Below are 10,193 nucleotides of genomic sequence, written 5' to 3'. Positions count from 1 at the left end.
TCCATTACTGCTTTCTCATATTTTTCGATCCCTTTAGCATAGTTAGGTTTGGTATACGGTTTCTAATTGCTAGAGTTTCAGTGATTACTGAATGCATATGAATCCGTTTAGTGAAAGCATAATTTAGTCAGATGGCTAGATTTTTTAAAAAATTCATGAAAGCATCTATATAATTTAGGATCACTTTCCTGATATGATATGCGTTTCATCTTTACAGTCAGATGCTAGTTTTTTTTAAAGTTCATGAAAGCATCTATATAATTTAGGATCACTTTCCTGATATGATATGCGTTTCTTCTCTTTCTTTTATATGTTGCAGGATATGGGTGATTCTTTCCCTATAGATATACAGCTTCCTGAACTTTGTTTCAACATTGGAGAGGAACCAAGATCAGATGTGAAGATAAACCAGTTTCCAAACTACGATGCTGTCATACAAGTAAAAAGCATCCTCTCAGTTGCGGAGTATGAGAGGATCAAGAATTCGTTCCTGGGACCTATTTTGAAGGTTATCAACAGAGGACTGATGATGTCTGGGAAGATGGTGCACTGTTTTCTGAGCAGGAGTTTAAAGGTATCAAAGGATAATGAACTATGGATGCATTTTGGAGGACAACCAATGAGATTCTCAATAAGAGAATTTCATATGGTCACTGGATTGAAATGCACTGAATGGGGAGCTAATGAAGATCAACGGCAGAATCGCTATGACTGGGCTAACACTGAAGATGCTCACACATATGAAGATCTTTTGGATATTCTACAAGAAACTAATCCAGAGGCATCAGATGAAAGATTCTCTCTTGCGATGGTGATCCTTATCGAATGCATCTTCTTTCAGAGGTACAAAGGTAACAAGCTTCCTGCAAAAAACCTTAAGAGAGCTCAGCATCTGGATGTCTTGGCTAATTATCCGTGGGGGAAAGATGCTTATAATATTCTGATTAAGTCAGTAAAGAAGAATGTCAAATTAAATCTGATGAAGCATAAATGTGACTTACATGGATATCCGTTGGCACTGCACTTGTGGATTCTAGAGTCTGTTCCTATGTTAAAGTCATCTTTCAGCACATTGAGTGTAATTGAGCGACCATCAGCATATCTCTGTGAAAAAAACACACGTACTGTAACATCCGCGAACCGGATTTTGTGATTTTGAAAGGAGTGTCGGTTGACACCCTAGTGGCATCGATCGACACCACTAATTTCTGGGTTCAGCCGGTTTGAGTAATTGCCGAATTGGTTCGGTTTGGTTCAATTAAATCCCTAAATCGTGTTAGTTTAAGGGTTTTTGGGAAGTTATTTGGTCGCCGCTTAGTGAAAGAAAGAGAGAAAAGAGAGAGAAACGTTCTTGAGTTTTTCTGGGCTTGTTCTTGGAGATTTTGGAGAGATCTGAGGCAGTAGAAGTGTTAGCTGTTGCTGGACACGAAGGGGGAGCTTCTGGGGGTGTTGTTTTCCACGTTTCTCATTTCAATCTTCTTGTTCTTGAGGTGAGTGCTTGACCATGGTTGATCTAAGCATGAGATCTCTCTTGTTTGTGTGTTTTCTTTGCTGTTTGTGTTGTTTTGTTGCTTGGGTTCGTTGCTTTTGTGATTCCCAGTGATTTTCTGAGGTAATTGGGTGAGTTTGAGACGGGTGCGAGATGATTAGGAAGGAGAGTTCGATGTTCGGTTTCGCGCAGATCGTGTCTGCAGAGGAGGCATCGATCGACACTAGGAAGCATCGGTCGACACCATTTGGAGTGGCATCGGTCGACACTGTTTAGCATCGGTCGACACCATTGTTTGTAGCATCGATCGACACCGTGAGGCATCGGTCGACACTGGTCTCAGTCGAGACCAATTTCCTGGTTTGATGTATTGTTGTGTGTTGTTTGTTTTGCTTAAACTTGAGGGTCTCATATGCTTGTGTGTATAACCCAGTAGATGGGAGGACGGCCTCACTAAGTATTTATGATAATACTTACGCATCTCAATTGTTGTTTGTGGTGTGCAGGTATGTGACGTGGGATCATGGCGATGAGGAGTAGGATGAACTAGGGTCTCGTTTGTGTGTTGTTGGTCTTTGTTATATTGTTTAGGATGGAACCTTGGATAGAGATATGTTAGGTTGCTGGATAGAATGGATAGAAATGTTATTGTATTGGTTTTGTATTATTGATATGTTTCCGCTGTGCATGTAATTGGATGTTGGTTTATTATTGGTTGGCTACTGTGTGTGGGATGGTTTGTTTAATTAAGTAGTATGGGGTACTTAATTATATATTGTATTTAATTATTAAAAAGAAAAAAAAAAGGTCGGGTTGTTTCATTTTGGTATCAGAGCCTTTACGGTTCTAGGATGGTTAAATGGATGGTTAGAGCGGTTAGAAATTTAATTGGGTGAATTATTTTCATTTTTGCTTGATGCATGATGTTGTTTGATGGAATTGATTATGAGTAGTTAGTCAATTTGTTTGCGTTATGGAGTCCTAGTATCATCCTCTTCGAGCCTTCAATGAGATTCCACGGTAAGATGTGTACTCTATGTGCGGTTTTTGAATTGTGTGCTTAGCCTTCTGTTCTGGGTAGTGCAGATGGCTAGAGAGGGTGCTGTTGGTCGCGGTCGTGGTCGTGGGCGTGGTCGTGGTCGTGGTCGGGGACGAGGTCAGGTTCCTGAGGCCAGTGTGAGTGTAGCCCAGAGCATGGCCAGTGAGGAGGTGGCGGAGTCACAGGTTCATCCTAGTGTGTCTGGAGACCAGGCTGGTTTGGGTGACGGCAAGGCGGATGGGCCCGGTGTCGGTCACGGTGTTGCCCCGGGTGTGGGGGTTGCAGCGGGAGGTGCTCCAGGCAGGGAGGATGTCTTGATGGACTTGCTAGCTCAGGTTTTGCAGCGACTTCCAGCAGTTGTGCCGCCAGTGGTTGGTGGGCAGGATCCAGTAGTGCCGCCAGTGGTTGGTGGGCAGGGTCCAGTAGTGCCGCCAGTGGGTGGTGGGCAGGGTCCAGCGGTGCAGCCTGTGGCGGGTTTGCAGGCAGGTGTGCAGCCGGGGGCCGAGGTAGTGGATGCTCAGTATGTGCGAATGATGGAGCAGCTGCGGCATGTGGAAGCCGGGTATTTCTCAGGAAGTACCGAGCCGAGTGTAGCGGATGAGTGGAGAGAGCGGATGGAGGATATTTTCCTTTCGCTTAGGTGTCCCGAACGGTACAGGGTGGATCTGGCAGTGTTTTACTTGTCAGGAGATGCTCGTGTGTGGTGGAGGTCGGTGACAGCACGGAGGGTGCAGCGGGGTATGTCTTGGGGAGATTTTGTGGGGGAGTTTAACTCCAAGTATTTTCCTCAGGAGGCTCTTGATCGTATGGAGGCACGGTTCTTGGGTTTGACTCAGGGGGACCGTACAGTGCGGGAACTGGATGCAGAGTTCAGTCGGCTTGTGGGGTATGCAGGCCGGGCTTGGGAGCCAGAGTCGGCTCAGGTGCGGAGGTTCTTGCTGGCTTTGCGAGATGATCTGAGGACTCGGTGCAGAGTGAGGAGCTATGCCACGAGGGCGGAGCTGGTTGAGGTTGCAGCTGGGATAGAGGATGACTTGAGGTCACAGTTAGTGGTGGTCAGTCCAGCGGTTCGTTCAGAGGAGACATTGGAGCAGAGCATTCCAAACAAGGATAGGCAGTTGGAGCAAAGGCGTAAAAGGAAGCGGGAAGAGACGACAGTGGCGAACCAAGCTGGCCAGAGAGGTTATGGGAGCGGGAGCATGGATCATGTGTCGGCAAGCGGGGCCAGGGGAGGTGATTCGCAGGAGTACCGTCGAGTGTGTTATCATTGCGGGGAGGAAGGGCATATCAGGCCTTTCTGTCCTAAGAGGAGGCAGATGATGGAGGTTGCGGCGCAGCCGAAGGGAGGACCGGGTGTCCATTCCGGCGCTTAGTTTTAGCTTATGTATTCTTTCTTTCATTATGTATTTTTATTTGGAGTTGTAAAAGATTATTGCATTTGAGGTTCTAATAAAAGTTGGAGTTCTTTGGTTTTGGGATTTGTGAAAAATCACTGGAAAGGAAATAGCACGGGAGTCTATAAATGGAAAGTTTCCATAAATAGAAGGTTGCTATAAATGGAAAGTTTCTAAAAATAGAAGTTTCCAGAAATGGAAAGTGTTGAGGTAGATCTAGTCGGGAGATACTCGTTGACATCGGACTTATATGCTCAGGATTGTGTGGGCCCAACTCATGTGATACCGATAGCTCAATGGACTTTGTGGCCAGAGAGTGGGAGTGGTATGTTTGCTTCGGATGACGATCCGTGAGCGCGCTTTAGGGTGACGACCTTAGAGCAAGATTTTGAGACTCCCTGGATACCGTAGCTGTGAGCCGTGGCTCGGCAGTGAGCCGGTATGTCTCGAGGGTTGCGACCTGAGAGCGGGGGGAGTGGGCATGTGAGACTCCCTGGATACCGTAGCTGTAGGCTGTGGCCTGGCAGTGAGCCGGTATGACTCGAAGGTTGCGACCTGAGAGCGGGGGGAGTGTGTGTGTGAGTGACTTCCTGGATGCTGTAGCTTAAGGCGGTTGGCCTGATAGCGAGCCGGCATGATTCGTTGGTTGCGACCACGGACGGGGGAAGCACTGAGTTGTGAGCAAATAGTGTCTTTGATGTGAGTATATTGACTAGAGGGAGACCTCGTGGTTCAGTCGGAGGTGTGCGGGCTGTTGCGACAGTGCACGGGAAACCTTGGCTGACGGTATTTAGTCCGTTCAGGGACGTGCGGGCCGTGTTGACGGTGGCACGGAGGTCCTTGACAGTTGGACGGTTTTGCGGGATTCAAGGACGAATCCATATTGGTGGGGGAGAATTGTAACATCCGCGAACCGGATTTTGTGATTTTGAAAGGAGTGTCGGTCGACACCCTAGTGGCATCGATCGACACCACTAATTTCTGGGTTTGGCCGGTTTGATTAATTGCCGAATTGGTTCGGTTTGGTTCAATTAAATCCCTAAATCGTGTTATAAGCGTCTAAGGACGAGTTTAAGGGTTTTTGGGAAGTTATTTGGTCGCCGCTTAGTGAAAGAAAGAGAGAAAAGAGAGAGAAACGTTCTTGAGTTTTTCTGGGGTTTTTCTTGGAGATTTTGGAGAGATCTGAGGCAGTAGAAGTGTTAGCTGTTGCTGGACACGAAGGGGGAGCTTCTGGGGGTGTTGTTTTCCACGTTTCTCATTTCAATCTTCCTGTTCTTGAGGTGAGTGCTTGACCATGGTTGATCTAAGCATGAGATCTCTCTTGTTTGTGTGTTTTCTTTGCTGTTTGTGTTGTTTTGTTGCTTGGGTTCGTTGCTTTTGTGATTCCCAGTGATTTTCTGAGGTAATTGGGTGAGTTTGAGACGGATGCGAGATGATTGGGAAGGAGAGTTCGATGTTCGGTTTCGCGCAGATCGTGTCTGCAGAGGAGGCATCGATCAACACTAGGAAGCATCGGTCGACACCATTTGGAGTGGCATCGGTCGACACTGTTTAGCATCGGTCGACACCATTGTTTGTAGCATCGATCGACACCGTGAGGCATCGGTCGACACTGGTCTCAGTCGAGACTTGTTTCCTGGTTTGATGTATTGTTGTGTGTTGTTTGTTTTGCTTAAACTTGAGGGTCTCATATGCTTGTGTGTATAACCCAGTAGATGGGAGGACGACCTCACTAAGTATTTATGATAATACTTACGCATCTCAATTGTTGTTTGTGGTGTGCAGGTATGTGACGTGGGATCATGGCGATGAGGAGGAGGATGAACTAGGGTCTCGTTTGTGTGTTGTTGGTCTTTGTTATATTGTTTAGGATGGAACATTGGATAGAGATATGTTAGGTTGCTGGATAGAATGGATAGAAATGTTATTGTATTGGTTTTGTATTATTGATATGTTTCCGCTGTACATGTAATTGGATGTTAGTTTATTATTGGTTGGCTACTGTGTGTGGGATGGTTTGTTTAATTAAGTAGTATGGAGTACTTAATTATATATTGTATTTAATTATTAAAAAGAAAAAAAAGGTCGGGTTGTTTCACGTACAGTTAATCCATCGATTGCTCAAGTGGAGAACATTGAAGCATCAAACCATGTAAGTTATTCTCTTTAATTTAGGACTAAATCGTTTTAAAATATTGAATCGTTTTCAAATATAGTCACGATCGTAAGAAGAACTAATATCATTTTCAAATATTGATTGTGTGCAGCTCAAGGTTATTCACATATTACCATCGATACCCGATGATACAGAAGATACAGTCTTCTTGGAAGACACTCCTGATCAAGATTTGAGTATGTTAACAGATGTAGTGAACAAGGGATACAAATTGACACTTGAAGACTGGAGAAAAAGAGCATTGGATGTTGGTGCAGTGATGGAAGATATTGCTAGGAATTCTTACCAGTTACGTAACAAGGAGACACTAAAGCCATCCTCTTCTGGAGAGTCACTAATGGAGAAGCTAGATAAACTTTACAACATGGTTACAGATGGGTTCAGAGATATCAATTGCCGGTTATCGAAAATAGAGGAGAGTCTGAGAAATTATAAACTTACCAATACAGACGATCAGGTAAAACATTTTTTTATTTATCAACTTCCAGCTTCCTCTTTATCAACTGGTAACCGTTTTTGTTTTGTGTTGTAGGAGCAACACCAAGATAGTGGAATGTCTCCAGTTGCCAGTTCTCCAATTACCAACCCTACATTCCCCAGTTCTCCAAGCGCTGAACAAAGTACAGATAATGTGACTCAAGTTTCTGACTCTCAGATTCCTACGGAGGTAAGAATTTTTTTTCTTACTTGTAAATTAAATTTTAGGGAAAGTAGTCTTAATTCTGTACTAATGCTTCCTAAAAACGATTTGTATTTGCAGAGTGGTGATGGGATCCATCCGACTAACAATTCTTCCACTGAACAATATACATGTGACTTTCAGATTCCTACGGAGGTAAGAATTTTTTTTCTTACTTGTAAATTAAATTTTAGGGAAAGTAGTCTTAATTATGTACTAATGCTTCCTAAAAACAATTTGTATTTGCAGAGTGGTGATGGGATCCGTCCAACTAACAATTCTCCCACTGAACAATATACATCTGAGACTCAGATTCCTAAGGAGGTAAGAATCTGTTTCTTATTTGTTGTTTGAATATTAGGGAAAGTATTCATAATTATGCACTAAAGCTTCCTAAAAAACAAATTATATTTGCAGTGTGGTGATGGGATCCGACCATCTAACAAGTCTACCACTGAACAAAAAACAGTGCATGTGACTCTAACTTCTGAGACTCAGATTACTAAGGAGGTAAGAATTGGTTTGTATTTGTATTTTGAATGATAGGGAAAGTATTCTTAATCAATGTACTAAAAGCTTCTAATGTTTTTTTCAGCAATCATTGATTGACTGTGTACAATTGCTGCAAGAAGTTGAAGTTAGGTGTGAGAACAAAGGGAGCAAAGGAATAGTGCGAGCAATTCATGATACAGGAATCAGTGTTTTAATGGACAAATCAAAGAAAGAAGAATTTTTTGGAAAAGAACAAATACTGTTTTTCCATAGAGAGAATGAAGGTGAACTAAATCAGAAAGAGAAGGAAGGTGAACCAAATCCAGAAGTTTTAACTGCTGAGGTAAATGTAATGATTCTTAGAACTTTTTAAAAATATTCTAACACATTATATTGACAAGTGAAATAATTCATCTCTAGTTCTTTACTCCAAGCGAAAACCAAACAGAGAGGTTCACCCAAACCGAAAAGCTCGATTCAGAAGCTCATATGACCCAGAAGCTCAGATGACCCAGAAGCTCGATTCAGAAGCTCAGATGACCCAGAAGCTCGATTCAGCTGTTGATGTAAGTTTTATTATACAACTTTTTCTTGTTATTAATTTTGTAAGAAAGTCTTCTTAAGCTAAAAAAGGTTCTAAAACGTGTTTTGCTTGTAGGGTGATGAGGAGAACCTTCCTCAGGAAGGTGATGATGAAGTGAACCTTCCTCAGGAAGGTGATGATGAAGAGAACCTTCCTCAGGAAGGTGATGATGAAGTGAACCTTCCTCAGGAAGGTGAGAATCTAAATGATGGTCTTGATAAAGAAGAAGATCATGTACCAGAAGGAGTGAGCCCAAATGATGGTGATGATGAAAAAGAAGACAAACTGAATCCACAAGATGAAGGACCATCATTTGATCTTAAATGTTTTAGTTCACCTGAGGTATGTCAATTTAATTCAGTTCTTGTTTGTTTTGTATATATCATTGCTGATTTTTGTAAAAAGTACAAAGAGGACATTCATAAACACGTTTCTTTGTTACATCTTGATTTCAGGAAAAAAAAGAGAAAGCTGGATAAGAAAGATAAAATTGTTATTCCAAGAAAGAAGCAAAGAGTTGATGGTGATGGTGAGAAGCAAAAAGATGATGGTGAAGGTGAGAAGCAATCGGCTCACAACTCCATCATTTTCAACCATTACTCCATATAAAGCACCAAGAAACCCTGCCACATCTGCTATTCATCCAATGTTCAACCCTTTCCTGTCTCCATCTTTCAATGATATTGAAGAATTAAATTCTTGAAAGAGCTCAAATATCAGAACAAGGTTAGTGTGACGTTTTAACAATTCTTGTCAACTTTAAAAATTAAGTTTTTATCAAAGTATAAGAGAATGTTTTTTTGATAATTCCAGGGTAATAACGGATACAGAACCATTAACCTCACATTGGATACATTTGCTGGGAAGACCAGAGAAGAAATTGCAAGAAACGGTACTGCTCACAAAATTTGTTTCAGTTTCTTTTGTGTTGGGTGGTTTCATGAATCTTATCTTGAATGTCAGATTATTAAATATTATCGTGTCTATTTCTCCTAATATACTAAAAGTCTTTTTCTTTCTTTTTTTAATGTAGCATATTGATGCAGCTTTGGGATTACTTTGGTTGAGAAGAAACAAGGATCCCATTTATTTTCACAACAAGAGACTTCCGAAATCAACCTTTGTGAGGCCAGACTTCTTTTCAAATTTGAAAGCTGGATACTTCAGTTTCAAGGAGGATAAGTTTAAATCACAACACGTGTTTCCAAAAGAAGTCACTGATATTGTGAGTGGGAAGTTGCCTTCGGTTTGTCATCCTACTGAGAAGTGGCAGGATCTCGAGGGAGTTTATGGTATTGCCTATAACTCTAAATACAAACAGTACATTGGTATGGAAATAAGCTTCAAGTCCAGGAAGATTACTGTTTTTGATTGTCGAACTCATGAGAGTAAAGGTGACTTGGTGGAAACTCATGTTAAGCCAATTGCAGGTAAGAACTTATTTGATTATGATAATTTGATTATGATGTGAATTTTATGCTTGTGATATATTACTGATAACTATTTGTGTGTATTGCAGAGATGATACCTTATCTCTTACGCACTGAAAGAAACAGAGGAACAGTTGATCTGTCTCCATTTAAAGTCTTATGCCCTAAGAAGTTCTTTCGTCGCATTAAGAGTGAAGCAAACTGTGGATTATTCATCCTCAAAATGGTGGAATGCCACTCAATGGGCGTAGAAGAGATGATGAGTAAGCTTCAAGAAGAGGTTTCAGAAGATATTAGAGCCAAGTTATGTTTTGATATCTATCATTCTTAAGAAGATTGAGATGTTTAGAGGTTGATTTTTTGTTTTCAGATGGTAGACTTTTCTTTGGATTTATAAGTTTACAATGGATTTATTCGAATCATATGTTGTGTGTTTTGGGATTATGATTTAAATGTTAAAATACTTAGTAAATGGTGTGTTTTGTGAAACTTTTCTTATTTTAGATGGTCTTTGTACAAATTAGGGAAAGAATGAAAAGTTATTTAGGAAGGGTTTATAGAAAATCAGGATGACTTTCCTCAAAAAAATAAAAAATAAGGATGGCATTCCTTAAATGCGCACCCAGGAGGTTCGAACCCGCGACATCGAGAGTTTACAAGGGGGAGAGTAACCAGTAGGCCAAAGCTTGTTATTAGGTAATTAGTAATAAGCTTTATTATATATGGTGAAACACTTAGGATGACATTTAGGAAGGGATTACAAAAAATAAAGATGGAATTCCTTAAATGCACATCCAGGAGATTCGAACCTGCGACATCAAGAGTTTACAAGGAGGAGAGTAACCAGTAGGCCAAAACCTGTTATTCGGTAATTAGTAATAAGCTTTATTATATATGGTGAAACACTTAGG

The 10,193-nt window shown here is 41.5% G+C and overlaps 3 protein-coding genes across 3 annotated transcripts; all 3 read left to right on the top strand.

Annotated features, from left to right (window-relative positions):
• The first annotated feature begins 322 nt into the window (after nucleotides 1-322).
• LOC104746024 (uncharacterized) lies at nucleotides 323-1,086 on the top strand. The gene is made up of 2 exons (XM_087487040.1): nucleotides 323-952; nucleotides 1,069-1,086. The coding sequence occupies exons 1-2, from the start codon at nucleotides 323-325 to the stop codon at nucleotides 1,084-1,086; spliced, it is 648 nt and encodes a 215-aa protein (XP_087343166.1).
• Nucleotides 1,087-3,888: 2,802 nt separating this feature from the next.
• On the top strand, nucleotides 3,889-8,195 carry LOC147926373 (uncharacterized). The gene is made up of 9 exons (XM_087489509.1): nucleotides 3,889-6,074; nucleotides 6,190-6,555; nucleotides 6,631-6,765; nucleotides 6,859-6,933; nucleotides 7,027-7,101; nucleotides 7,195-7,287; nucleotides 7,373-7,612; nucleotides 7,690-7,835; nucleotides 7,928-8,195. The coding sequence occupies exons 2-8, from the start codon at nucleotides 6,277-6,279 to the stop codon at nucleotides 7,777-7,779; spliced, it is 987 nt and encodes a 328-aa protein (XP_087345635.1). The 5' UTR covers nucleotides 3,889-6,074; nucleotides 6,190-6,276; the 3' UTR covers nucleotides 7,780-7,835; nucleotides 7,928-8,195.
• Nucleotides 7,806-9,650, top strand: LOC104773984 (uncharacterized). The gene is made up of 7 exons (XM_087487039.1): nucleotides 7,806-7,835; nucleotides 7,928-7,966; nucleotides 8,012-8,194; nucleotides 8,559-8,578; nucleotides 8,666-8,744; nucleotides 8,886-9,282; nucleotides 9,372-9,650. Exons 1-7 carry the CDS (start codon nucleotides 7,806-7,808, stop codon nucleotides 9,611-9,613), a joined length of 990 nt encoding a protein of 329 aa, XP_087343165.1. The 3' UTR covers nucleotides 9,614-9,650.
• The last annotated feature ends 543 nt before the right edge of the window (nucleotides 9,651-10,193 follow it).

This window comes from Camelina sativa, chromosome 15, assembly GCF_030686135.1.
Source record: "Camelina sativa cultivar CO46 ecotype springtype chromosome 15, ASM3068613v1".
Classification (NCBI taxonomy): Eukaryota; Viridiplantae; Streptophyta; class Magnoliopsida; order Brassicales; family Brassicaceae; genus Camelina; species Camelina sativa.
The sequence above is the reverse complement of the archived record's forward strand: the minus strand, read 5'-3'. Positions and strand labels throughout refer to the sequence as shown.

Coding starts and splice junctions, on each gene's coding strand:
- LOC104746024 (XM_087487040.1), top strand. CDS start 323: ATGGGTGATTCTTTCCCTATAGATATACAGCTTCCTGAACTTTGTTTC.
- LOC147926373 (XM_087489509.1), top strand. CDS start 6,277: ATGTTAACAGATGTAGTGAACAAGGGATACAAATTGACACTTGAAGAC. Junction 7,102..7,194: donor AGACTCAGATTCCTAAGGAG/GTAAGAATCTGT, acceptor TTATATTTGCAG/TGTGGTGATGGGATCCGACC. Junction 7,613..7,689: donor CAGAAGTTTTAACTGCTGAG/GTAAATGTAATG, acceptor ATTCATCTCTAG/TTCTTTACTCCAAGCGAAAA.
- LOC104773984 (XM_087487039.1), top strand. CDS start 7,806: ATGACCCAGAAGCTCGATTCAGCTGTTGAT. Junction 8,579..8,665: donor AGCTCAAATATCAGAACAAG/GTTAGTGTGACG, acceptor TGATAATTCCAG/GGTAATAACGGATACAGAAC. Junction 9,283..9,371: donor TCATGTTAAGCCAATTGCAG/GTAAGAACTTAT, acceptor TGTGTATTGCAG/AGATGATACCTTATCTCTTA.